This window comes from Mobula hypostoma, chromosome 4 (genome assembly GCF_963921235.1).
Source record: "Mobula hypostoma chromosome 4, sMobHyp1.1, whole genome shotgun sequence".
Classification (NCBI taxonomy): domain Eukaryota; kingdom Metazoa; phylum Chordata; class Chondrichthyes; order Myliobatiformes; family Myliobatidae; genus Mobula; species Mobula hypostoma.
The window spans coordinates 176791654-176806359 of record NC_086100.1 but is presented as its reverse complement, the minus strand read 5'-3'; the positions used below and the strand labels follow the sequence as shown (position 1 = coordinate 176806359).

At 39.5% G+C, this 14706-nt stretch overlaps 1 protein-coding gene across 1 annotated transcript in view; it reads left to right on the top strand.

Annotated features, from left to right (window-relative positions):
• polr1a (RNA polymerase I subunit A) overlaps positions 1-14706 on the top strand; it is a 185396-nt gene that overhangs the window by 77696 nt on the left and 92994 nt on the right. The window contains exons 18-21 of the mRNA XM_063047054.1: positions 2884-3042; positions 5417-5515; positions 8184-8336; positions 13416-13498. Of these exons, the coding sequence (XP_062903124.1) occupies positions 2884-3042; positions 5417-5515; positions 8184-8336; positions 13416-13498 (494 nt within the window). The remainder of the gene's footprint in view (positions 1-2883; positions 3043-5416; positions 5516-8183; positions 8337-13415; positions 13499-14706) is intronic.

Below are 14706 nucleotides of genomic sequence, written 5' to 3'. Positions count from 1 at the left end.
TAAGATCTCCGCCCCAGATCAATGAAAACTCGTTCAAATTCGGAAACTGATTAAATAATGATTTATAAAATTCCGGACAGTCCATATTAGGAGCATAAACATTAACCAAAACTACTTTTTTATTAAATAGTAAACCACTAACCAATAAAAATCTACCATTCGGATCAGAAAAAATATCCTGTTGTATAAAAGTAACTGAGGAATCTATAAAAATAGAGACGCCTCGAATCTTAGCATTGGAGTTCGAATGAAATTATTGCCCCTTCCAGAATTTAAAAAAACGTAGTCTGTCCCCCCTCCGTACATGGGTCTCTTGTAAAAATAAAATTTGTGCTTTAAGTCTCCGAAACACTTTAAAAACTTTTTTCCTTTTAATAGGATGATTAAGACCGTTAGTATTCCAGGAGACAAAATTAATAATAGACTCCATAAATCCTAAAGTCAACCCACAGCGAGGAGGATTGACGATAGGCTCGACCCACGAACCCGGAGAGGAAACAGAACATACAAAAGATACCAGGAAAAAGGACGCAACCAGTACTTCAATAATGTATATAGCCCAAAGAGAAAAAAACTAAAACGTGAAGCCCCTCCCACCACCCCCACCCCAAGACCCCAAGGCAAAATCTAAAGCAGACCCGCCCGAAAGAAGCAAGCGCTAAAACTACCCCCATGACTTCCGGTATACGCTCCCTAAAAAAAAGGTATAAATATGAAAAAGATCAGCTAATTGTAAAACAGTAAAAAAGTAGAAAAAAAGGTAACTCAATTAAAATACACACACAACAGAACAAAAGCCAGAAAATATATATTAAAAAAAACCACAATAAACCCCAAACCCATGAATAAACAAAACAACAACAAGAAAAAATAAGATTATTACCATAAACTAGTTATAAAAAGCAAAACAAAATAAAATTTAAAAAAAAACTACAAAATTTAAGGCCACACAGGAAATACGTAAAATGACAATAAGGAAGTAACCACCCAGAATCCCCTGGGAAAAGAAAGAAATGACGCAGTTAAAAAGAAAGTTTAGCAACCATATTAAGAAATCAAAAATAAACTTTTCTGCCCAAATAGGGCACGAAAAAGTTAAAACCAACCAATTCACAGCCTCCGATCAACGGAGATAGTTAAAAAAATAACAATTAAGATGTTGAAGGTGAAAATTGATCCAGATAACTCTGGGCATCCGATGGAGAATCAAAAAAACGGAGGACTCCATCTGATATGTGAATCCTTAGACGTGCAGGGTACAGCAGCGTTGGTCTTAAATCCATCTTATAGAATTCCGACATCACAGATCTGTAGCGAACCCGTTGGTCCCAGATTGGTTTACTGAAATCTTCCATGAATTGGAACTTAAGATCCGAAAAATCAATGAAACCTTTAGATCGAGCGAATCGAAACAGTCTCTCCTTGTCTTGAAAGTAATGAAAACGTAAGATAACATGTCTAGGTCTATCTGACCTAGACGAGTATGATGGGACTCTGTCAACACGATCCAGTAGCGGTGGTTGGTCAGGAAATACAGTAGGGAATGCATCTTTTAAAAGTTGAGAAAAATACTTCATGGGGTTGTTAGATTCAACAGCTTCACGCACCCCAATCATTCGTAAATTCTGCCGTCGCATTCTAGATTCTAAGTCAGAGTTTTTAAAAGTCAGAAAGTCAAGTTTCTTCTTCATTACATTAATTGTTTCTTCGATTTTCCCCATCTTAAGCTCACTTTGTTGCGCGGATTTTTGAAGATCAGTTATAGCCGACTGATGTTCCGCAATAGATGTTTGCATCTTATCAATTGAATCGGCAATTTTCTGGAGATTAATTGAGATTTCCGTATGAATCAGGTCCTTAACAGAGACAGCGATTTCCGTACGAATCATCTCCCTATCAGAGGTTGAAATTTCCCTCTGAATTAACTCCGATATAGCTTTCAAAGTCACCGGTGATTCAGTCGGAGGAAAATCCATGCCTTTCGGTTTAACCGGAGGTTTACCATCCTTGCCGTTTTTCCCGTTCTTAGACATAGCAGATCTAAGACGCATCCAGTTATCGGAGAGTTCAATTTAATTCAAAGTATTGTAAGAGTTGATACCTTAATGGTTAATTAAAGTATAGCTGATCATAGAGAAAAAAACTCAGAGGTAATGGAGCGAGTCAAGAACGCGACTTCACTCCATGAGCGCTACCAGAAGTCCCCCCTAGCTCACTTAATTTATTCCCAGTCCGGTATGTTCTCCAGTCCAGTCAGCATTCTGGTAAATTTCCTCTGCATCCTCTCTAAAGCTTCCACATCAAGACACCTCTCATCCTTCTTCACTCCAGAGTGAAAATCCCTACCTCACTTCCTAAGACATGCTCTCTCGTCCAAGCAGCATCCTGGCAAATCTCTGCACCCTCTCTAAAGCTTCCACATTATTCCTGTCATGAGTCGACCAGAGCTGAATCAAGTATTCCAAGTGTGATCTAACCAGGATTTTATAGCGCTGCAATGTTACATCATAGCTCTTGAACTTCAAATTCTTCAGCTCTCACTGAAGTTTTTACAGCGGTTGGTAATACGTTGTATATCAAATCTTGAAATGTACCAGACGAAGACCACAAAGCGTTCTGTCAAATTTCCAGAGGGGCATGAAATAATGATCAATTTTGTGTTTCAATCCATCCGGGATACATTTTCAGTCGAATAGTATGGTTTTTTTCTAGATGTTTCAAGTTTAATCTGAAGTAGCAATTTGAGAGAATTACATTCAAAATCTTTGTGCTGCAAAGTGTATGCATGCAAGAATAAAATTAAATTATATATTTATTGCTCCAGGTAACATGCACTAATTGCTATGTAGAAACTTAACTCAAGCAAGTCTATTTTGTCCTTAGGCCATCCGAAATGCTTTTAATTTACCAGAGTCTGCCTCATGTGAAGAAGCTCAGGATAAGTGGCAAAATGCCCACCTCAGTAAAGATCCCAGGGACATGAATGTAGTGGACCTGAAATTTAAGGAAGAAGTGAATCAGTACAACAACCAGATCAACAAGGTCTGAAAAAATATTGCTTTTGATTTATTATAAGTAAATGTTTGTTCTGTTGGAGGCGATAGTAATTATCGTTCCAGAATGCATCATTTCCTGTGCCTTTTCACTCAGTGTTATTGGTGGAAAGGGGGTAGATAAATTCTTAAGAATGAAATAACAGAAGATGAAATTAGAATAGAGTTTATTCTAATTAGAATTAGTAACACAGGGTTTCATTTACCTGAAGATTCAAGATTCAAAATTCTTTTTTTTGTTATTTTTCAGTACACGAGTGTAAAGGAGAATGAAATGATTGTCATTCTGGATCCGTTCTGGTGTTTCCACAACCAATGGTCTCACTTTAAGGACTCTCTATCTTGTTATTTCATTGTCTTGTTACCTATTGCTATTGATTTATATTTGCATTTACACACTTTGTTGTTCATTGATCTGGTTTACAGTTACTGTTCTATACATTTGCTAAATATGCCCGCAGGAAAAAGAATCTCACGGTTGTATGTGGTGACATATATGTACTCTGATAATAAATTTTACTTTGAACTGTTTTGAACTTAGATGCAGCGTAAAATAAACACAATAAGCTTAAAGAACACAATAAAACATCCCATCACACCCATCCTTATGATCGAACAATGGAAATTCATTATATTGGCTAAGTAAGCAACTAGTTTGACCAGAGTCCTTAAACACAGTAGATTTTATTTAATACTTTTTAAATATCCTCGGCTGGAATGAAACCAATAGTGATTTTGTCACGTATTTTTCTTATAGAAGTTTCCAGGTCTGGTCACTCTTAATGGGCATTCTACATTAAGGAGACTGAGATAACTAATCATTGATTGCTTGGGAGCAAATTTTAATTTTTGCTCCCTTAGGCTGTTTTAGCAATAAAGTTGAGAACCTGCACAATTTTCGTTTCCCACCATTCCCTTGTGTATCTTGTTATTAAATATTAAAATGATTCAGCAGCATTGGCATGGTTTTCTGAAAATGAAATCTGTTTGGCAAATTTAAAACTTTGAGGATGTAATTGGACAGGAAGATGGAGATACAGTTAAATTATTAAAATGTGAGGAGAAATAAAGAACTTCTTGAATTGTAAGAAATGTGTAAATGGAGAGCTAAAGAGGATAGTGGCTTGCTATTTTATTTATTGAGATATAGCGTGGAATAAGCCTGTTCGGTCCTTTGAGCTGTGCTCCCCAGCAACCACCAATTTAGCCCTAGCCTAATCATGGGACCACTTACAATGACCATTTAACCTACCAACCAGTACATCTTTGGACTGTGGAGGAAACCAGAGCACCCAGAGGAAACCCAGATGGTCACAAGGAAAACGTACAAGCTCCTTATAGACAGTGGCTAGAATTGAACCTGGGTTGCTGTGCTGTAAAGGATGAAAGTAAATGTGCAGCTAATACAAGCAATTAGGAAGGCAAATATTTACCTTTATTACGAGGGAGTTCAGTCCAAATCTAAGGACTTTGGTAAGATAATTGAAGAATTGTGTGGTGTTTTTGGCTGTAAATCTCAGAATATTTTCTGTTGTGTAACCAAGTTGATTTTTTGCAATGGTTATTATAATATTTGGGGAGAGAATAGGAATAATCAGTATTCGTTAAAGATGAAAAGAGTGGGAAGTCCTCAGTGCAGCCATTAAGATTCTGATGGGATTGACTGGATAATGTTGAGAGACATTTCCTTGCTATGGAGTCTTGAACTCGGGGCCATGGCCTCAGGATAAGGAGTTTGCCATTCAGAGCAAAAATGGGGGATAAAAATCTATGGAATGTTAATCTTTGGGATTCTGTACTTCTGAAGCGTGTTTGGTTGTTGAGTAAACTTCAGAACTGAGATTGAAGGATTTTTGAAAAATAAGGGATATCTGGATAATGGATTTAAAAGTACAAGATTGGTGATATTTTTATTGAATGACAGATCAGACTCGAATGTGGGACTGTCAGTCCTGATAAGTGTACAAAGTGAGTGCATCCATGACTGTTTAAATATTTAATTGATTCCACATAATTAGCTTTAAACTGGCTAGAATTTTAAAGCTAAAAGTTGATTTTCGATATTATTGATGCAACAAAATGACAATGGAAATGATATCAGCGCATTAAATATAAATTAAATAGTTTGATTTCATCTTCAATTTATTTATTAGCATCGATGAGATCGGAAGGAGACCAGATGATTCTTCGTAACTGTTCTGCCTGTGTTGCCTCGTTTACTCTCTTTACTCTTCATTTTACATGAACAGCACAGTGGGGCAGTGGGGGGGGGGTGGGGAGAGCAAGAAACATCATTTGGATTGATATTAAATTGTCTTTCCACCTTTGTTGTTATCTTTTGTGTGTTTTCTTTTGACTGACAGGTCTGTATGCCCCTGGGTCTTCATAGACAGTTTCCAGAAAATAACCTGCAGCTGATGGTGCAGTCTGGTGCAAAGGGCTCAGCTGTTAATACTATGCAGGTATTATTTATTTTCTCAGTGTAGCTGGGCAGTTTCATACCATGTCTATGTGTGTACATCTTTAACTGTTTTAGAAAATGCTTAAGGATTACCATTTCAATGGAAATCATAAAGGAGTCAAAGGTTCATAAAGCATGAAAATCTTCAGTCCACTAACTCTGCCCTGACCTTCAGGCACTTATGTACACGAATTGCATTTAATTCTTCCCTTGTTCCTATGAGCCCTCTTCAGATTCCTCCACTCGTATATGAACTAGAGTTTGAGTCAAACAGCTTGGAAACAGGCCCAGTGGCCGAACTCATCCGAGTTGACCAATATGTCTACCAACCTAGTCTCATTGACCTGCGTTTGACCCATCTGTAGTACCTCTCAACCTTTGCTATCCATGTAACTGTCTTTTTTTAAAATTGTTATAATTGTATGAAAAAATTAAGTACATAGGGATTGGATAATTATGTCTGCGGGCAGGAACAAGCACGAACAAATTGGGATATAAACACCTACAATGGTTGGTATATAGGCTTGTATGCAACATTTTGGACCAGTGGAAATGGTCCAGAAGGGTTGTATGGAAACTATTATTACCATTTTTCTTAACAACTAATTTCATTACTTAGCCTAATAGGTTAGATTTACCACAGTACATAATTATCTATTTAAATGTTTATTTTGCTTTTATATCATCTCAACGTGTACTTAAGAATGTATAAATAATTGTAGTTTTATACATATAAAAAAATGGAAAAGGTTATATGTGTGAAAAAAGTACATGATAATTGTGAACTCCTTATCCAAATAAAAATAAAATTAAAAAAAAAAAATTGTTATAATTGTACCTGTGCCTGCAAATTTCCTCTGCCAGTTTGTTCCATATACCCACCATCCTCTCTATAGGGGAAAGTTTAACTCTGGTCTCTTTTTAATTCTTTCCCTTATCTCTTTAATTCCATCTCCTGTAATTTTAGACTCCTCTATCTTAGGAAAAAGACTATGACTGTTCACCTTACCTATGCTCTTTATGATTATAAATGCCCCTTCAGCCTTTATGCTGCAGGTGATTTAAAAAGCCAGCCTATCCAGCCTTTTCTAAAACTCAAGCCCTCACATCCTGGCGACTTGAGTTTTATTTCTGCACTCTTTCCAGCTTATGACATCCCTCCTACAGCAAGGAGATGAGAACAAAACAATACTGCCACTGCAGTCTCACCAACAACCATTCAGTTGTGGCTTGATGTCCCAACTCCTGTACTCAGTGCCCTGACCGACTAGGCTCTGGCAGTGGCTCCTGAGGTTTTGCCTCCCACCCCCCAGAAATGCCTAATAAATTTTTCACTGGTGCTTAGAGTACTAGAAAATAATTAAGAGACATAAAGTTAAAAGGATGCATATCTTCAACTTGGCTCTATTTGAATAAATGGGATGGCTGGGGTGTGCATTGTAATCCATAATGTAACATGCAATCCCATCACATGCCCTTGGTCCAGGACGTCTATGCTCTGCCCTGATTTATTACTGAGTACTGCAGCAGGATAGAGGAGCCAGCCTCTCTCCTCAAGCTCATTTTTAACCTTAACATTGCAACGGGAATGGTTCACAAGAAAGATTTTGATCATGTTTCTTCATGCAACTATCAACGAAAGATTAGTACGCTTAGGCCCTGCTAATTCTTCGAGCTGCAAAGCACTTTCACAAATCATTGTTAACTTCAGGAAAGTGCAGACTAACCATCTCCCTCTGCAAATACATGGCTCCTCCACAGAGAGAGTTAAGTGCACCAAGCTGCTGGGAGTTCACGTCGCGGATGAGCTCACCTGGTCCCTCAATATCACCTCCCTGAACAGGAAGGCACAGCAGCGCCTCCACTTCCTGAGAAGATTGAGGCAAGCAAGGCTCCCTCCCTCTCCCGTGTCGTAACTGCATTTTACAGGAGCACCATTCACAAATTGTATCTCCATCTGGTGTGGGAGCAGCCGTGTATCAGACTGGAAGTTCCTACAAAGGACTGTGAGTGTAGCTGAGAGGATCATGAGGGTCTCCCTACCATCTATCTATCAGGAGTGCTGCAAGCACAGGACCCTTAGTATTATTAAGGATCCCACCCATCCATCCATCTTCCAAATTGACGTTACACCTTCAGGCAGGAGACCCTGATGCATAAAAACAAGGACGGTTAGGGTGGGAAACATTTTCTTCCCCCAGGCCAGTAGGCTTCTGAACTCCCAGCTGCATCACATTCAGAGTGTCACTGGTTAATCTTTTCTGTACCTTACAATATTTAATTCATATCTTTAATTTGTTATTTATGCATGATTTGTCTGTAGATTTTATCCTTGCCTTCATAAGTTATTGTGTGTAATGTGTACTACTGTGCTTTACTCCCTGGTTCAGAGAAATATTTTGTTGCTATATATTATATGGTGATATATGTTACATGCATATATATAGTTAAATGACAGTAAACTTGACTTGACTTTAATGGCAATAGATTATAGAAAATAAGCTTGTCGTTCTGAGCCAGGTTAAAACCCTGCAAGATACCTCCTCACATGTTCTCTGGGTTCTCATGATAGTAATTTTGCCTCATAACCCTTTAAAGAAATACTGTGGATAGTTCTAAAATGTGTTCTGTAAGATGACCAGTTCTGACTATCTTTTTCCCACTTCCAGATCTCGTGTCTTCTTGGACAGATTGAGCTGGAAGGTCGGCGGCCGCCATTAATGCCTTCTGGGAAATCATTGCCCTGTTTCCAACCTTACGACTTCACTCCACGTTCCGGTGGTTTTGTCACTGGCCGCTTTCTCACTGGTATCAGCCCTCCGGTAAAAAAAAACATTATTGTGGTTCTTCCTACCTTTTATGCCACTTCTAATATTACAGAGGCCATGGAGTGCCATTACTGTTGTTGCCTAATTAAAGACAATTGTACAGCAGTATCATCCCTTATTATAGCCTTGGCGTAGTACCACACAGAAACAGGCCCTTCAACTCAACTAGTCCATGCTGAACTGTTGTTCTGCCTAGTCCATCGACCTGCACCTGAGGCCTTCCATACCCCTCCCATCAATGTATTCATCCAAATTTCTTAAATATTGAAATCGAGCTTTGTTCTGCTAGCAGCTTGTTCCACACTTGCACCATCTCTGAGTAACGAAGCTTCCCCTCAGATTCTCCTTAATTTTTTCACCTTTCACCCTTAACCTATGACTTCTAGCTCTAGTCTCACCCAACCTCAGTGGGGAAAATCTACTTGCATTTACACTATCTATACCCCCTATAATTTTGTATGCCACTATGAAATCTTTCCTCATTCTCCCATGTTTCAGGAAATAACACCCTAATCTATTCAGCCTTTCTCTATACTCAGATTCTAATGGTTTGGTACTCGTGTGCACTTGGAGATACAGTGCCTATAAAAATTATTCACCCCCCACCCCCCAGAAGTTTTCATGTTTTATTATTTTACAATCAGTGGATTTAAATTGGCTCTTTTGACACTGATCAACAGAAGAGATTCTTTCATGTCAACGTGAAAACAAATTTCTACAAACTAGCCTAAATTTATTACAATTATTAAACACAATAATTGATTGCATAAGTATTCACCCCCTTCATAAGTAGATGTACATTTGGCAGCAATTATAGCCTTGAATCTGTCTGGATGGGTCTCTATCAGCTTTGCACATCTGAACACTGCAATTTTTCTCCATTCTTCTTTACAAAACTGCTCAAGCTTTGTCAGCTTGTGTGGGGATCATGAATGAACAGCCCTTTTCAAATCCAGCCACAAATTCTCAATTGGATTGAGGTCAGGACTCTGACTTGGTTACCCCAGGACATTAACTTTGTTGTTCTTAAGCCATTCCTCTGTAGCTTTGGTGTTATGCTTGGAGTCATTGTCTTGCTGGAAAACAGATCTTCTCCCATGCTATGTCTTGCTTATGCAAAACATAGCGTTTAGTATAATGACCAAAAAGCTCAATTTTGGTTTCATCAGACCATAGAACCTTTTCTAGCTGACGTCAATGTCTCTCACGTGCATTGTGGCAAACTCTAGCTGAGATTTCATGTGAGTTTTTTTCAACAGTGGTTTTCTCTTTGCCACTCTCCCATAAAGCTGTAACTAGTGAAGTACCCAGGCAATGGTGGTTGTACGCATAGTCTCTCCCATCTCAGCCACTGAAGCTTGTAACCTCTGAGTTATCATAGGTCTCCTAGTGGCCTCCCTCGCTAGTTCCCTTCTTACATGGTCACTCAGTTTTTGAAGACAGCCTGCTTTAGTTAGATTAGTGAGTTAGATTCAACTTTATTGTCATTGTGCCGAGTAGAGATACAAAGCCAATGAAATGCAATTAGCATCTGACCAGAAGTGCAAAAGAATAGTATTATTTACAAAATAACTGCGAATAAAAAGTCAGGGCTGCAGCATACAAATATAAAAGTACTGAAACAGTACAATACGGGTGCAATACTGCTTAGCGCTGTGATGTGAGGTTCAGCAGGGTCACAGCCTCAGGGAAGAGGCTCTTCCTGTGCCTGCTGGTGCAGGAGTGGAGGCTCCTGTAGCGCCTACTGGATGGGAGGAGAGTAAAAAGTCCATGTTTAGGGCAGGATACATCCTTGATAATGCTTTTTGCCCTGCCCAGGCAGCGTTTATGGTAGATGTTCTCAATGGTGGGCAATTGGGTGCCGATAATCTGCTGGGCAGTTTTCACCACCCACTGGAGTGCCTTGCAGTCCGATATGGGACAATTGCCATACCACATTGAGATGCAGTTGGTGAGTATGCTCTCAATGGTACAGTGGTAAAAGTCCGTTAGTATCCTGGGACAGAGGTGAGCTTTCTCGATGCTCCGCAGGAAATAAAGGCGCTGTTGTGCCTTTTTGATCAGGATGGAGTAGTTCAGGGACCAGGTGAGATCATTGGAAATGTGGACACCAAGGAATTTGAAGCTTGATACATGCTCCACTACAGCTCCGTTGATGTAGATGGGGACATGAATGTGGCTCCTAGCATGCCTTTAGGCAGATATACAGCTGTGCCATATTCTTTTCATTTCTTGATGATTGACTTAACTGTACTCCAAGGGATGTTCAGTGACTTGGAAATTTTTTTGTATCCATCTCCTGACTTGTACTTTTCAATAACCTGTTCACAGAGTTGCTTGGAGTATTCTTTTCTCTTTAGGGTGTAGTTTTTGCCAGGATACTGACTCACCAGCAGTTGACTCTTCCAGATACAGGTGTATTTTTACTACAGGCAATTGAAATATCTTGACGGCACACAGTTCTCCATTTAACTAATAATGTGACTTCTAAAACCAATAGGCTGCACCGTGATGATTTGGTGTGTCATATTAAAGAGGGCTGAATACTTGTGCAATCAATTATTTTGTGTTTTATATTTGTAATTAATTTAGATCACTTTGTAGAGGATCTGTTTTCACTTTGACACAATCTTTTTCTGATGATCAGTTCCAATAAAAGCCCAATTAAGTTCACAGATTCAATATTATTTTGCAATTGGGGTACATTCATTTTCCCAAAGTTAGCTGTTGTCAGTGGTGGCTGAGTGATTGCATTATCAGTGATTTCAGCCCATCTGCAGAGACTTGGAAGTCAAAATTTGGGCTGACGCATCACAGTATCGTTGAAGCAGAACTGAAATGTCAGAGCTACCTTGAGTTGGATGCTTTATGACCATAAGTCATCGGAACATTTGACCCATTGAGTTTGCTCCATCATTTGATCACAACTGATTTATTTTACCCCTCCACCCCATTCTCCTGCCTTCTCCCCGTAACCTTTGACACCCTTACTACTCAAGAACCAAATAGCTCAATGGATGGAAAAGATCTCTTGGTGTTATTTCAGAGAGAATAGGAGATGCATGTAATATCCAGGGCAGTACTTGCATCTCAGCCAACAAAATCACATCTGCAGTTAGTTTTGCTCTGTCTTGCTAAGTGTGAATTTGTTGCTATATTTCTTATGTTATGGCATTGACTTCATTTCAAGAGCATGATGCTGGTTTTCATGTGCTTTGAGTTTCTGTATGCCAAGGTTGTGAAAAGTGGAAGCATTTTTTTTTATATTTGCTGGTTGATGGCTAAGGCTGCCTGATTCGCACTCTGGCTTTGGTAAATTGGCGAAGTACTATACGAAGAAGCCAATTGAACCAATTTGGTTTTCATTTTGCAGCAGTCGTCTTCACTGACTAAAATCCAACTTCATCCATCTCATGGTCTGACAGCTTTTCTCGTCTTTGCAATATTTAGCATAGGCGAGTTGTGAATGGTTTGACCCTCTGGAATGTCCAGGTCACTTCCCTGTATTCGATTGTGTCTCAAACCTGTTTTATTTGCTTTTAAACTTGCAGTTGTTCACACTTTAGAAAAGAAATAAGTTGTTATTCCTACAATTGTATTGAGAGAATTACATTTGTGACCTTTGGGAAATTGAAATATTTTGCAGCAAAACAATATTTTTTGTTGTGTGGTTGCTGCTGCAACAAAGAAAACTGTCTACCTGCACCCACCCTCTCTGTACCTGTTATGCTTCCTTCTGCATTCTGTTAAATTGCTTTACCTTGTACTGTCTCAGAGCACTGTGTGATCTGTATGAACAGTACACAAGACAGGCTTTTCACTGTACGCGTAATAAACCAGTTCCAATTACAACTATTTTGAGCATGACAAACTGCTGGTGTGAGGTCCCAGCTGTGAGAATCTAAGGTCAGAGGACACAGCCTCAGATTAGAGGGGCGTCCTTTTAGAACGGAGATGAGGGGAAATTTCTTTGCGACAGTCAGCTATGGAGGCCAAGTCTTCATCTATATTTAAGGCAGAAGGTGGTAGATTCTTGATTGGTATGTGTGTGTGTGTGTATGTATGTATGTATATATATGTGTGTGTGTGTGTGTGTGTGAATTACATAGGTTATCATGCTACCACATGATACATGCGCCTCTCACTTAAAGTAAAGAACAAACATAAAACTCGCAACACTCTGCTCCTTTGTTTTCCTTTGAATTAGTGAAATGTTTTGCAGCTACAAAACTTAACACCTACCTGGCTTCATCAGTCCATTTGCTTTCCCTTGCCTGCCCCTGTCTCCCAGCTCCATCCATTCTGCTCTCCCTCCAAACTGGCTCCTTCGACCCTTGATTTCTTGCCCCTCCTTTGTCTTCCTAACCCTGCCTCATCCTTTCACCTCTCCATTTTATACCAACTAACATCCCCCACCACTCTCAGTCCATGTGTAGGGTCTCAACCCAAAACATTGACAGTTCTTTTCACCCCCACAGATGCTGTTCAAACCCTTTATTTATTTATTTATTTGTTTGTTTGTTTGTTTGCTACAAATAGCAGTTGGATAATGATCGGATAACTCACTGGACAAACAAAATTTAAGAAAGGCTATAAGAAAAAAATATTTTGCGAGATCAAAGCAAAATCTCGCAGATGCTAGAAATATGAAAAAAGTGACCTTGATTTAGGAGTAAGCATAGATCATTTGGTCCCTCAAGCTTCTTTCACCATTTAATAAGATCTGACAACAAATTGGTAGAAACACCAGAAGATCAGGAGTGTGAGGGTAAAATCTCTGATGTTTCAGGTCAATAATCTTTCACAGAAAAGCCATCCTTGATCTTTGGTATTTCCAACATTTTTGGTTTTCTTCACAGAAGAATATATCATATGTTGGCAGAGTGTCTGTGATTGGTTTCTGATAAAATGTCTCTGCCTCTTTGAGTTCAGTGTGATATCTTAGTGCAGGGGTTCACAAATATTTCTATGCCATGGGGTCTGTGGACCCCAGGTTGGGAACCCCTGACTTAGTGCAAGCTTTAGGAAGTCATCAAACTCTTCATTTCTAAATATTATTCTTTCATCCTTCAGGAGTTTTTCTTTCACTGTATGGCTGGCAGGGAAGGTCTGGTAGATACAGCCGTGAAAACTAGCCGATCTGGGTACCTTCAAAGGTAAGGAACTGTTTAAACTTCTGACACAGAAAATAATAAATCACTTTAGTTGTTCCATCTACCAGTGTGTTCCAAATACTTACCAATCTCTGGAAAAGCATAGAAACATAGAAAACCTACAGCACAATACAGGCCCTTCGGCCCACTATGCTGTGCCAAACGTGTACTTACTTTAGAAATTACCTAGGGTTACCCATAGCCCTTAGCTTTTTCTAAGCTCCATGCACCTCTCCAGGAGTCTCTTAAAAGACCCTATTGTATCTGCCTCTACCACCGTCGCTAGCAGCCCATTCCACGCACTCAGCACTCTCTGCGTAAAAAAACTTAACCCTGACATCTCCTCTGTACCTACTTCCAAGCACCTTAAAACTGTGCCCTTTCATGTTAGCCACTTCAACTCTGGGAAAAAGCCTCTGACAATCCACACGATCAATGCCTCTCATCATCTTATACACATCTATCAGGTCACCTCTCATCCTCCGCCGCTCCAAGGAGAAAAGACCAAGTTCACTCAACCTATTCTCACAAGGCGTGCTCCCCAATCCAGGCAACATCCTTGTAAATCTCCTCTGCACCCTTTCTATAGTCTCCACAACAGTAGTGACTATTTGCCACACAAGTCCATGAGTTTGACACTAGTTAGGAACTATTCGTCAACAGTCTCCTGTCCCAATGAAGCAGCACAGTGTCTGAAATATGTGAAGGGAATCCCTGCTATTTTCTCGATTAGTTTTCGGTCTTTTGGCCCGCTGCTGCTGTAAGGAGTTTGTATGTTCTCCCCGTGACCACACTGGTTTCTTCTGGGTACTCCGGTGCCCTTCCAAAGCCTTTAGACATACCAGTTGGTAGGTTAATGTAGGCTAGGTTTAAATGAGGAGATCGCTGGGCGGGCGCACTTGAGAGGCCAGAAGGGCCTAACCTGCTCTGTAGCTCAATAAATAAATAAATAAAATTTAGGACTTACTCCAAATAAGCAGTTACCCAATTAACCGATGGCCCAATTAACCAGAATCCACTGTTGTGGATAGTTTGCTCAAGAACCTTCATTAGAAGAGAGAAAACAAGGTTGTTTTCAATAGCTGCAATGGTGGGTAAGGGTTAAGAAGAAGGAAGGCAATGGTTCTGAGTGGAATTTTCATAAAATTCTATTGTAAGAGTTTTTTCCCTTAAATTCCTGCAAGAAAATGAAGTACTTTAGCAATAAATTT